Source organism: Lissotriton helveticus, chromosome 12, assembly GCF_964261635.1.
Source record: "Lissotriton helveticus chromosome 12, aLisHel1.1, whole genome shotgun sequence".
In the NCBI taxonomy this organism is placed as follows: Eukaryota; Metazoa; Chordata; class Amphibia; order Caudata; family Salamandridae; genus Lissotriton; species Lissotriton helveticus.
In genome coordinates, this window is record NC_136073.1 from 898,443,235 (window position 1) to 898,457,668 (window position 14,434).

At 45.0% G+C, this 14,434-nt stretch overlaps 1 protein-coding gene across 1 annotated transcript in view; it reads right to left on the reverse strand.

Annotated features, from left to right (window-relative positions):
- KIF1C (kinesin family member 1C) overlaps window positions 1–14,434 on the reverse strand; it is a 710,488-nt gene that overhangs the window by 360,924 nt on the left and 335,130 nt on the right. Inside the window, exon 4 of the mRNA XM_078671146.1 lies at window positions 1,093–1,272. Within this exon, the coding sequence (XP_078527272.1) occupies window positions 1,093–1,272 (180 nt within the window). The remainder of the gene's footprint in view (window positions 1–1,092; window positions 1,273–14,434) is intronic.

Consider the following 14,434-nt stretch of genomic DNA (forward strand, 5'->3'; position numbering starts at 1 on the left):
GGAATCACTTGGGTCACTGAACACCTGACCACCCTGTTCCAGTGGTGGCCAGTATATTTATAATGTTTTCACATTTGCAGAGTGACTACTCAACATGGTCCTGATGAATGTCATTGGATCTCTTTAAGGGACCAACACATGGCAGAAACGTGTTGACCTACATCTAGGGATATATTTGTTCAATCCCTAGTGCTCTCTCTTTTTATCGTGTCCTTGAGGCCACCCAATAAAGAGCAAGTGGACCCAAAGAGACATTTTTAAATCACTGTTCCTTCTTGCACTCTGCCCCTCATTCACCTCTTACCTAATGCTCATCTTGAGAAAAAAACCTCAGCTCCTCCCCTCGGGGAGTTGTAGCCCTCACCTCGGTGTGAGGAGGGAGCCCATATGATGAAGCATGTTACCGTACGGTGAGTGAGGGTTCTCGTCCTGAAAGGAATTTCTCCTTCTTGCTCTAGTTTTCTGTTTCTGACACTACACTTCTCCCCCATCCCCTCAATAAACAGCCGGACGTACTTTGTATAATATATAGTATTTCTTAGGGATTAGTACCCCCAGGCTTCCTTGATCCTTGCGATCCCTTGTGTGTAGAATAGCAGATAGTTTAATACAAGCCGAGAGCCTCCCAAATAATGTACAATTAACATCTCCCTAAAGGCATTCTAAGATAACTACCTGTGTCCACGATTCAAATAATAACACAACGACTAGCTCACAAATATCCCCAGACAATAATGTACCCACAATCCGCATGAAATGTATGAAATATTTTACATTTTCCTGCAATCAATCCAAACTCTCTATAACAAGGTGCTATTTGGCACACTGATTCGCACACGCTTGCTCAAGTCTCGATGCGCTTGTGTCAAAACCGTTTTTGGCACGCGTATGGTTGGAGAGATAAATGAGAACTCAAAGCTATCAAAGTTCACAATCAGCCTTACATGTATCTGTTGATTGGTCCAGGTATGCTTTAGTGAGAGTACAGCACACCTCCACAGTCCAGGGCATGTCCTGTTCAACTCACACCCTTTCTACGTCACTCACACACGGCTCACTGCAGAAACCTCAGTGCTTCCCTTTGAGGAGTACCTGAGGAATGATGCCTTGCTGGTCCACCTCCTGCTTCCCCATCATAGTGTAGGACTTGCCAGCGCCAGTCTGTCCGTAGGCGAAGATGCACACATTGTAGCCCTCAAACGCGTGCAGGAGCATTTCCTCGCCAATGTCCTTGTACACTTGTCTTTGGGAGGCAAAGTTGGGATCTTCATTCTGAGGGAAATGGCAAAAAATCAAAGAACAGATCATTTTAATGTGTTAGAAGTAAAGATGGACGTAATCCTATCCTACAGAAACTAACTCAATAAGCAAACGAAATACCTGATATTTAACAAGCATTGGCAAAGCCAATGCATCTCTCGCCCATGCCCTTTGTCAAAGTGTGTTAGCCAAGTTGTACACCAGCGTGGCTGCTGTTCAGTATGGCTAAAAGTTAGCAGCGTAAAAGAGAGTGGCGTAGAGTGGAGTATAGTTGCGTGGAGCGGCGTACAGAGGAGTGTCATAGCGTAGATTGGAGTGGAGTGTCAGAGTTGAGTGGAGTGTCAGAGCCACGTGGCATAGAGTGGATTGGTGTAGACTGGGGTGGCATAGAGTGAAGTACAGTGTCGCAGAGTGTTGTGGGGTGGAGTGGAGTGACGTAGAGTGGAGTACAGTGCTGTGTAGTGGCCATGGAAGAGCCATTGGAGGCTTAGCAGTTTACGTGTCAACCGCCTTAAATATCAACTCTGAGCAGCTTCATTCTTCGGACCCAAGCATTCAAATAATTAAATTATCAGGTCAAAAGGCAACCGACAACAAGACAACAATCCTGATTAATTATTACACTCAACCGAACTCAAAAGTCAAAAAGAAAAAAAATGTAGAGCTGTGCAACGCAATAACGGGACTTCGCTCCACTGAGCCCTCGTGGAATATAATATTAACTGGCGATTTCAATTCGAATTTGATATACTCCACTGAGGAAGACGAAATACTATCTGCAGACAACATGTACTGGAGCGTTCCACAGCAATCATGCAGCGTGTCGAGACCTCGTAAGGATCTGCTCGGCTTACACCTTGTGACAGAACTAGAGTATCTAGGTATGCGCGTTTTGAATGGCAGGACCAACGAAGATCGTCCTCCGAAAAAAACTTACTACGGTCCACATTCTCATTCAACGTTGGATTACACAGTTGTAAGCCTACCATTAATTCATTTAGTAGAATCCTTCTATATTGAATACACGCCCTTGAGTGACCATGCGATGCAGCACATTAAATTTAACCTCCGTACGGAAAGATTCCAACCATCATATATACTGGAGGGCCACCTAAGCACAATTAACCAAAAGCGCATTAATTGGTCGGAAGCAAACAAAACGGTCTGGTTTTCAACAATAAAGGCCACAATGAAAGATGTGGGTGACGAGCCAAAGAATAATATCCAGGCATGGAATCTTTTTCTGGATAAATTGATGACAAAAATGAAATTACCGTGTAAACAGGCCAAAACAGTAAGGCTCCACAATAAACTACCGAAAACACTACTAGAACTAAAGAGGACCTTGCGAAGAACTCAAAAGAAGCTACAGATCCAGGACAAAGATGCGCAGCAGTGGGACACTTTTTACGCGCAAAGGCGACTATATAAAAAGATGGTCTGGGGACACAAAAGGAAGGCTAACAACAATTTCTGGACTAATTTGCTGTTTAGCTCAAAGCTTTCGAATTCGAACAAATTCTGGAAAATTGTAAATGAATTAACAAGACCGCGCAATGTATTGACCTCAAATGTCCAGGAATCCGATTGGGTCACCTTTCTCTCCTCCAAGTTTAAAGCTCACCGAGCAATAGCCATCGGGAATACAGAGCTATCATCGTATCAACAAATAAGGACACTGGAAGAAGCCTACACCAGTCAATCACCAATTACTAGCCAGCCTAAATACCCAACTTCTGTCGTATTATACGGAAAAAAATCAGTTGAGGAGATAATGAAAATAATCAAGAGGGGCAAAAGTAACGGGGCCCCTGGGCCAAACGGCATACCGCAAGATGCTTTTAAACATGCACCGGAATACTGGAGCCCATTGCTTGAGAAACTTTTTGCAGACATTCAAACATACAACCTAGTGCCTGAGAGCTGGCACGGTTCCATCACAATGCCAATATATAAGGGCGGGGAGAGATCAAACCCTGCTAACTACAGATTAATCGCCCTGCAGGACGTGGAAGCCAAATACTTTGCATCGCTATTATTAGTTGATCTGGTAAAGTGGTCAGGAGAGAGGGACTTGATCCCACTTAACCAAACAGGATTCAGAGAAGGGATCGGAACTATAACAAATATTTTATCCATCTCCATGATCGCGGAAAAATGTAAGCGCATCAAACAGGATCTGAATTTGTGCTTCATTGACCTCCAAGCAGCCTTCGATAGTGTGGACAGGAACCTATTATGGGCGAAATTAAGAGCCTGGATGATTCCTGAAAACTTACTAAGGGGTCTGCTGCTATTTTACTCCGACACCTGGACGCAAGTAAGGCTAGGAGATGGGTCACGACTATCAAAAAAAGTACGTACAACATCTGGCTTAAAACAGGGATGCGTCCTGGCTCCGCATCTGTTTAATCTATTCATTTCGGACCTCTCAGCAATGCTAAACGGATGTAACGCCCACCCGCCAAAATTAGGCGACCTACAATTGACACATCTGGCTTACGCCGACGATATCGTCCTCATGAGTCAGACAAAGGTTGGCTTATCAAGACAGCTATCAGTTCTATCAGCTTTTCTGTCTGCAAATAATTTGGCTCTGAATTTCTCAAAATCTAAAACAATGCTAATTACCAATCGGCATATAACATCACACAATGTTTGGCTAGAAGGACAACAGCTGGAAAGGGTGACAAGTTACAAATATTTGGGATATTACATCGACGACAAGCTCACTTTAAAGGCCCAGAAAACTTATTTAACATATAGATCAAGAGCTTTAACATTTGCACTTAGTACTCTATCGAAAAAGCTGGAAGGTCCTTCCTTAAAACCTTTACTTACGGTGATTGCCAACAAAGCTCTTCCAACCCTAGCCTACGCTAGTGTAGCAATGAATGGCAAGGACTCCGTTCTCCTAAACAGTTTAATTACCAAAACTTACAAACAGGTACTACAACTGCCGAACTCTGCTTCACCAGCACAAATTCGCTTAGAGTTTGGACTAAAGAATGAAAGCTTGGGACGGCTTTACTCATGCCTAAAGGAGTGGTATCGGATCAAAATGAAAGCCGCAGCTAACAATTTGAACAAATATCTATGGCAGGAATTAGAATCTCAAAAAAAATCAGAAGCAAACAAATATCTGACAAGTGCATTGGAGATAACATGCACCGCTAATCTTTGGGACAAAAACTTGCCATTTTCATCATTCAAACTGGCACTAAATAAGGCCGCAAAACTTCACTCTCTGATTATGGACAAAGGCATTTTCTCACATCGCTCACACTCTTGGACCTTGATCAATAGTTACAGATCCTTAACCCCAGCGGCTTATCTGGACGCAACATACTCTGTCTTTATCAAAAGAAAGCTGATGGCATTGAGGTTCGGCAAATTTCCAACATTGGCCGACGAGCCAGCCTGGAAACATACAGAATCCGTCTCTTGCCGCCTCTGTGGGCATGTAAAAGAAGATCTTATTCATATAATATGTATCTGCAAACCATTGACAACAGAGCGAAGGCGCTTTCTAAGGAACATATTTCTGGCAAGGAAATTACGAACATGTAGGTCTGCAGTAATTGGCTGTCTGGACGCAACGTCACCACAAACTAATTGCAAGATCGTAAAGTTCTTGCAGATCTTTGAAAAACTTGTGAACGCAATGTAAAAACTAAGATTTTGTTTTATTTTTTTTTTTACTAATTTTCAGTTATTCGTTTAATTACAAGTATTAGGTTTTAAAGAGATGACTAAACTCAATGATCAAAATTTTAATTTAAGCTGAGATGATAATGGAAATGTGTTGTATCTGACTTTATTCAATGATTACATTTTAAATATGCTTAAGACCGATAATGGACATTTTTGTGTTGTTAAGGTTTTAATTAACTGAACAATAAATAAATAAAAAATAAAATAAAAAATAGTGGCCTACAGAGGATTAGAGTGTCGTAGGTTGGAATGAAGTAGAGTGTCAGAGTGGAGTGGCATAGAGTGGTGTAGAGACTCATAGAGTGGTAAAGAGACTCGTACAGTGGCGTAGAATAGCAAGGCACTTACTGGAATGTAGTGGTGTAGAGTGAAGTGGCATGGAGTGTTGTAGAGTGGCATAGTGCACAGTAGAGTGAAGTACAGTGTTGTACAGTGGAGTGGCATACAGTGTCGTAGAGTGTCAGAGTGGAGTGGCGTACAGTAGAGTGGCACAGAGTGGAGTGTGGTCGAGGTGAGTGCCGGGAAGTGAGTTGGAGTAGAGTGGCGTATCGTAGAGTCTCAAAGTAGAGTGTCATACAGTGGAGTGACAGAGTGAAGTAAAATATCGAGGGGTGGGTTAACTATAGAGTGCGGTGGACTAGAGTGTCATGGAGTAGAGTGAAGTGGCGTGAAGTGGCATGGAGTCTCAGAGTGGAGTGGCATTGAGTGTTAGAATGGAGTGGCTTAGAGTGAATTAAAGGGTTGTGGAGTGGAGGGTCAGAGTGGAGGAGCGAAGAATGAAATAGAGTGACAAAGAGTGTTGTGGAGTGGTGTAGTGTGGCGTGGGATGGCACAGAGTGGAGTATGCATGGTATGGTAGCGCACATTTCCATTTTAAATTACCATTACATTTACACATACAAACAGTTTTACTGGTAAAACTAAATAGCGCGCAAACGTTAATGTGTGGAAATCGGCATCACGTAGTGGATTGATTTATTTTGATCGATGTGCTTCATTTGTGCTATCGTAACTCAAATATATTCTGAAATATTTGTACAGTTAATTTACTGGCATTTACATTTTGCTGTGAGCTATAAAGAAAGCACATCCCACAGCCTTAGCCAACCCCAGTACCCAGCAAGATTGTCACATAAATCCTCTCACTTTCGAGTCAGAGAAATGAAGCTAAACACCAACCTCTTATAGAACACAGAGACTAACATTTGACTTCTGCCTTTGAATGCCAGAAATGTGCTGAGATAAAACCAAAATGTAAAGGCCTGTTTATTGCTCATTCACTTCTGAACTCCGGAATGGTAATTTTGGGGGTGCTTCAGCGGCCCCATTCCCCAACTTCCAGCGCGTATGGAATGGGTGTGCACTTGAGGAAGAGGATTGTTCAAGTTATGCTATTGCAGCAGAGGGACGGAGGGACACCGCAGCTTGGGCTGCACGTGCAGCAGAGGGACACCGCAGCTTGTGCTTCACGTGCAGCAGAGGGACACCGCAGCTTGTGCTGCACGTGCAGCAGAGGGACGGAGGGACACCGCAGCTTGTGCTGCACATGTAGCAGAGGGATGGAGGGACACCGCAGCTTGTGCTGCACGTGCAGCAGAGGGACGGAGGGACACCGCAGCTTGTGCTGCACATGTAGCATAATCTGCGGTGTCCCTCTGCTGCATGTGCAGCCCAAGCTGCAGTGTCCGGTGCACATTATTACACAGCAAGCTAGACCCAGTAGACAGCATTACACAGCACGCTACCCACCCGTGTAAGCTCTCAGTGTGGGGGAGGGAAGATGGGACATGTGCTTGAGGATGTGGGGGAGGGGTACTACCCCAGTCTCAAATACTGCACACGCCTACAACTTCTGTGCGAGGACGAGAAGATGGGACCTGAACAAGAATATGTGGGGTCTGGTGGCCCCGCCCCCACAAACTGTCAACTGTGCATTAGGAGGGACCAGCGTTTAACTTGCTGGGGGCGAGCGGGATGTACAAGATGGGCCCCTATCTGTGTGTGTATCTGGGGGCTTCCTTATTGTACCCTACGGCTCCTTTCCGATATTAACACCGGCTAGGGAACCCCACCCCGACCAGCCCTGCATGTTGGGGTACAGAGGGAAGCAAGATTAGTTGTGGATTTACCTCAGACAGGGCATCCATCCGGTGCCAGGGGCCCCTCCCGCAACAATCAGGCTGGCCTGTGGACATGGACGGAAGGATGGTAAAACAGCTGAACAGGAGCAAAGGGAGGGGGGAGGCTGAGAGGGTGACAGACAAGAAACAAGAGCTGGGAACAAGCACCTGACTTCCTGCTGGCATAAAAGGTTCTTTATCTTCTTTATGGGGTCATCTGGACCCATAAAGAAGATAAGAAACCTTTTACCACAGCAGTAAGTCAAGGAGCCCAGTCTGAAAAGGACGGGGCTAAAAGTGAAAGAAGAATGTCACTAGGACCTCTTCTCTAATGGGTGGCCACCGTTTAGCATGAACGGTGACGCCAGCCAATGGAAAAGAGGGGCGGGGCTTAACCTTGCTAGTGAAACGTACTCTACCTCATTAAGTCTCGCCAGCTCGACTGCACATGTGCGCAGTCTTTTGCAGGCTGAGACCTAAAAAAGAGTTCCAGGAAAGTGAGCACTCGTGGAAGAATGCAAGGGGCCAATCCGATACGTGGTGCAAGTATAGATTTGCCCTCCATGTAGCAACTTTGTGGGTTTCTGCTACGAGAATATTTTTGAACAAAGCAGCAGTAGCACCTTTACCTCTCGTTGAGCGAGCCTAAGGTCTACCATTAAAGGCTTGTTGTCTTTGTTACACACACAGTTACATACACAACACAATCCATCTAGAAAAACTCCACGGATGGAACAAAGACATGCTGGACAACCTAGAACAAAAAAGCCAGCAAATAAAAAGCAAGCAAATGTGATTTACAAAATACAAAGTCAATGGTAAGCAATGGGCAGAATGAATTCCTAGGGAAGATTGCACCATGTCCCCAATATCTCTTTGCAATCAGACAGCTGCGCTGTCTCGGAGGCTTCAGCCTAACATTGGAGCTTTAACACAGCTACTCCCTCATCTTCTATTAAAGGCAATTTCACTGAAATATATGAATAGGATGACAGACCTTCTCCCAAAATTGCAATAGAATAATGAGGAAAAAGTGAGAATGATGTACAAAGATAGGCTTCAGCCTTCAAAAGGCTGTGAAAAGTGACGCTGCAAGGACGCACATACCACCAACGTCACTTCATGCCCCATCAGTAGCATGTCCTAACAATCCTGCCCAAGAGTCAATATCTGTCTTTTTCCTTAGACTTCTCTCAGGGGTGGTAATGGTTTCTATGGAGAGCCCCCGGATGGGGAAAGAACGAGGACTAGAGGTAAGTAACTTCCTGAGATCTCCGATGGCAATCACAAACCATGAACAGAATAGTAATTTCATCACTCAACAACAAACTACTTCTGAACAAAAACAGAAAAAGTACCTGAATCTAAATCCAAAAACATTTTTCAGGGTTAACCAATGTGAACATTAGCTCTAGAGGCGGATTGAGGGCAATGACACCTTGTGCAAGTATGAACTCACCTCCCTCCCTCCGTGTGGCAGCTGTGCAGATTTGTGTCACTGGGATATTTCTGAACAAAGCAGCAGTAGCACCTTAACATTTTGTTGAGGGAGCCTAAGGTCTGCCAAGCAAAGGCTTGCTGGCTTTCTTACACACAGTTACATACCCAACACAATCCATCTAGAAATAGCCTGCATAGAAATGTATAAATATTCACAAAAATTGCTTGGATTTGAAAATTTTTTTTGCTTAGATCAAGCGTTAGCACCTTTTTAACACTTTCCATTGTAGAGATCCTTCTACTGGAGTGGAAGGGACCTGTGAAAGAATGTCCCAAGTGTAAATGGACTGGCTACGATCAAAGTTAGAAACAAACAATTTACTTACATTCAGTAACCCACTTTCAGGTGGATACTCAATCAAATCACATATTTCTTAACTTGGAATATCCCACAGTAGCCAGACTAGATCCGGAGAATTTGGCAGTCGTGCTCTCACACACAGCTAGATGGCGTTACGAGGCTCAGCATTGGCTCCATAGTGAGCAGAAAGTGACTGAGGAAAGCAGCATCAAATCACCACCCCTGCGCACTGACGCAAGCTTCTTGTCTACACCCTCAGAGGAGCATGAACAATTGCTGGTTACAGTTGGCTGAATACTAACTGGGGTCATTTTTAGATGTTATAGAGAGCACACCCCACAAAGGGGAGGAGTGATGGGACCAGAAAGAGCATTATTGAAGGTAACAAACTTTTTCTTCAGATGGGTACTTCGAACTGCACATTCCTCATATTAGAATAAATACCAAAGCAGTACCCCCTAGTACTCCCAAACCCCATATGGGGATCATCTGTGGAGTGGGGTCAGACCAAAACATCATGCAGAACAGAGCGACAAAATACCCTTCCTGCCGGGCCTGGATTTGAAGGCAGTAGTGCTTCGTGAACGTATGCACTGATGTCCATGTCTCACCAGCCAGAGATCAAGGGGAAGCACTCCTCATGCCAATGCAGAGGCAGTGGCCTTGGCTTAGTTGAAAAGGGCTATTAGACTTCCTGAGGGCTGCTTATTAGGTCGCAGAAACGTTTGCTTCAGAGGACTATCCACCTCAGCAGGGTCCTTTTCTGCTCAGACTTCCTTTTCTTCCCTCAAAAGAAATCCACAAAAGCTGATTGTCTACTCGATAATCCTTAGTACAAATTAGGTAAAAGCTTAAAACCTTTTTCAGGTCCAACCGATGGATCCTCTCCTGCTCTTTGGATTGCCCAACGTGGACAGGAATCACAACTTTTGGTAAGAAGGCCGCCCTGCTCCCCAGCACCAATTTGTCCAGAAAAAACATGGTGAAGAATGTGTACAACGAGAGTGCCTGCAGCACACTCATGTGACAAGCTGATGCAATCAGAATGAGAAACACAAACTTGAAGATCAGGATATGCACCGAGCAGCTTTGCGTAGCTCTAATGCCGTACACATGAAGACAGTCAAGACCAAGTTAAGGTTCCACTGTGGCATCACAAATGACTTCGTAGCAAACATGTGTCAAACCTTTAATAAATCTGATCACAATAGCTAATCTGAACAAGGGCAGTTGGTCCAGCGACCGTAGAAAGGCCGAAAGGGCCTTCATTTAACAGTAGGGCCTACATGTAACCTTTCGCAGTATTCACTGCAAATTCTTGATGGGCTAAAGATGACCCAAACAAAAGAACATCCAACATTTTTGCTGTAAGAGGTCGGTGTCTCAGACAAATTTGTCCCAGCGATCGACAAAATGGATTTTGAGGAAGGGCATCTGGAGGAAAAGATGATATCTACCACTGCAGGTAGTAAATCAAGTGCAATCAATTTCCACAGCTCTATCGCCAATAATGGAAGTGTAAATTGGGTAGATTTGGATGGAGAACCCTGCCCTTTTGCTGAGATTGGAGGCCCTTGCAAAGTGCCAGCCTGATTGGAGGACAAATCTTCATGACCAGGTGTTCTGGGTATTACTCTCCTGGCCCAATCTGTGGCCACTAGGATAAGTTGGATCTGATTGTTCCAGAACTTCTCCAGAACAGAGACGTAGTGTTGTTCCATTCCAGCTGGAATGCATCTCCTACCAAGTGTTCTTGCAGAAACTGCATTGTTGAAACTACGTGTTCAAAATTGGTTAAAATACCTAGCCAGGGTTCCTCCCACTGGCGGAAGACAGTTAGCGACCAGAAAAATGCCCCACTACCAGCCACTTCCAGAGACGCAAAGCCTTCTCGCAGAAGCCACTGGACCTCATTCAAACCCTGCTTGTTGCAGTAACACAAGCAGTGGTATTGTCTGTGAATATCTGAACCAACATCCCATTGATGGATGGAAGAAAGGCCTTCAGCTCCAAATGAAAGGCCCACAACTCCAGCGGATTTATGTGGAGTCTGTCCTCCACTAAAGACCAGAATCTGACGATTTTCACCTCCACAGGTGACCTAACCAACCCAGCAGTAATGTGTTCATCACCACAGTCCGCGCTGGGTGGGGTGCATGGAGAGTGGCCTGCAGCAGGGCACATTGCAGACAGTAAGCCATCACTGCGGATCCTAAGCTGTCTCCCCCAAGACCTGGATAGTGATGGAAAAGCAACCTTCATGATGGGCTCCCACCTGCCACCTGACATAGTTCACAAGACGGATGCATGAGGTTAAAAGTGCCATCCTCATCAAGATCCAGGATCGAGCCTGAAAAATTGGAAACATAACCTGAATGTCCTGGACCCATTGCAGCAAAGGAAAAGCTGTAAAATCTACCATGTCCAGGATCGCTCCAATGAATGTAAGGAACTGGGTCGGACTTCGAATTATTTACAGTGAAAGCCAATGACAAAATATCAACCTTCTTCCAGAGGAGGTCCAAGACTGACTGATGCAAACACACCTTCAGCTGGGGGATGCCCTACCTCTGAAGATGGGCAGTGACCACCGCTATAACTTTAGTTAACACCGAAGGGAATTTAATGAACACCAAATGGGTTTTAATGAACACCAAAGGGAATTTAATGAACACCGAAGGGAATTTAATGAACACCAAATGGGTTTTAATGAACACCAAAGGGAATTTAATGAACACCAAAGGGAATTTAATGAACACCAAAGGGAATTTAATGAACACCAAAGGGAATTTAATGAACACCAAAGGGAATTTAATTAACACCAAAGGGGATTTAATTAACACCAAAGGGGATTTAATTAACACCAAAGGGGATTTAGTTAACACCAAAGGGGAACTCATTAACCGCAGGTAATGCCTGTGGGACTGCTGGGTAATATCGCCTATGGTGATATCCAGTATATCCTGGTCCAAAGACAATAGGATTTGAGCCAATGTGGGTATTCTGACTTAGTTGTTCTGCAGGAAGGCATTCAGGGTTTGGAGATTCAACATAAGTCTGAGGCCTGTGTCTTTTTAGGTCGAGGCTACCGTCCCTCAGCGAAGCTGGGGGGCGGAGCCGAAGATTTAATGACTTCAACAGTGAGGCTTAATCCTGCCCCTCTCTTCCATTGGCTAGCTTCGTAAATGGAGGCTAGCCATTGGAAGAGATGTGTGTCAATTACTATTTTCCCCGCCTTGATGCGATCCGGGGGCGTTTCTGTCTCTTTTTTAAGTCCCGCCCCTTTTTATCCTCATTCGGAGGTGGGCGTTTACTTCTTTTTTTTTTTTTGCCGGCGCTTTTGTGTTGCCATTTCCCCCGACCGCCGCTGGAGGAAGGTTGTGCTGCCCGCCCGCCCGCCCACCCCCCCCCTCTCGTTGTGCTTGGTTTTTTTTACTTTCAGCACGGGGGCTTATTTCTAAACATGTTCACACTCTCGACGTCTGAAACGGGTGAAACAGGACTATGAGATTGCGAGATTTCTGCGAAAATTGGTAGTCTTACAGAGCTCTGCCGCCCACTTTAAAACACATTCAAGACCTCACTAAGTGAGGAGACCTCACTGTTCCTCTACCACGAGGCATCAGACCTTTAAGACCGCAGCGTTCTTTCTGTTCGAGTGAACGCAGACCCTGTACAGTCGGTGGAATACCACTCGTACGAGTCACAACCCAGCCTCCTATAATCGCGCAGCTTTGTGTGACACGTTCCGTGAATTCAATTCCCCGAATCTGTTGCGAAATACTACAGCCCACACGTTACCCGTGTTGTGACTGACTAGTTCATTTCTGAACAACGTTCAAGATGGCCAACGCATTTACAGCGTCACAGGGGGCGGCTGACGTAGTATTCTGTTGAACTGCTAGGGAGTTTACCCTGCGAGTCCACCTTCTCTGTTCACGGACGGACGGCTGTTTTGTTTCTTCCCGTGAGTTCCGCTGCGGCTAGTGGTTGACTCTTCGGCGTGTGGCTGTACGCCTTTCAGTCCCGCGCGATGGTTGTGACGGTGTGGGTGAGGGAACCGTTCTCTGGAAAAGTTGACTGGCGTACTGTCTGCGATGGGACACCGGTGCGTGAACCACTACTTCCCAGGGTCAAGGTGAGGGAGCTTTCGACGCAATGGGAACACTGTGGCATAATACAGCGCACGTCACATGGAGTGGCTGACTCCTGAGTATACCGCCAACCTTGGTGTCGTCACAGGTTGTCGAACTCTTGTGGATATCTTTATTGTTGATTACGAATCTCTAAAGTTGCTTACTGTACATCTGTATTTCCTTTTAGCAAATTCCGCTCATTATGTTGTTAGTGGTGAAACGGTCATTTGTTTTGCAGATACCATAGGCTCGCCAAGGGGGCCCAATGATAAAGAATTGCGCTTAAATAGTGCTTACTATCTCTGACCAGGTGTGGAACCACTTGTGAACCATTTTCACCTCTTTATCATCCAATCCCGTGCTTGGCCTGCGATCCTCTGTCATAGGTTGAAGCATGGGCGCCAATTAACCAAAATAGCAGGGGTAGTGCAAGTACATCAATTTTGTAACCCAATAGCCTATGACTTTTGACACGCTGTCACACTCCCCTCAGCTGTTTGTCATCTTTTAACGTTTCTATTATCTGTCACGTCTTTCTCACCTGTCGCGGACTCCTGTCTACCATAACTGTGTATTTCTCACTGATCTCCTTATAAAGCATCTTTTCCCCTCTCTCACCTAACTTTGTCACCTGTTCTATCTCTTTTTACAGTCATCTTTCTACCTACTCCCCTATTTGTGCTTTTTCACTGGCCTGTCACAGTATTATTGGTGTCTCTTTCAACCCTCTTTGTCTCTCTCCAGCATACATCCGCCTGTGTTTTGTCTTTTGATCACCCACGTCTTTTTCCTTTTGTTATTTTACCCTTCCTTTGTCTCAAAGCCTTTTAACTTTACCTCCTCTCTCCCTCTCCCCTGTATTTGTTTCTTACTGTCTCCATTTGTTCAGGGGCAGCAGGAACCACAGAGATTATTCACATTACTTGTAACTATTCTTTTCCAAGTTAGCTACTGTTCTCTAAGGTCTGACTCAGGAGATCACAGTAACAGTGCTGGGGGTCTCAGGAGGCAAGCCAGGGGTCGCAGCTGTGACTCTGGTGACCCTACATGACATCCATGGGTTGAACCTTTCATACAGGCGGAAGATTGGCCTTGACTGTTGGCAGGTATTAAGCAACCCTACTTTGAACTTGGGCTGTCATTATTTTCCCCGTAAATATATGTTTAGCACTTCTATAGCCAAATGAGCAGCAGAGAATAAAAGCTGCTAACCAAAAAGAGACTAGGAAGAATGTTGTCTTACGGATGAGAAGGTTTAACAGACGATTGAGGTTGACTACATTTATTCATGTATTTATTTTATTAGTACTTGCAAAGTTATGAAAAACAATTGCATGCAAAAACGTTAAAAGTGGTACAATAATTCACATCAGTGCTACTCCTGTGGAACTACATGTGTTACC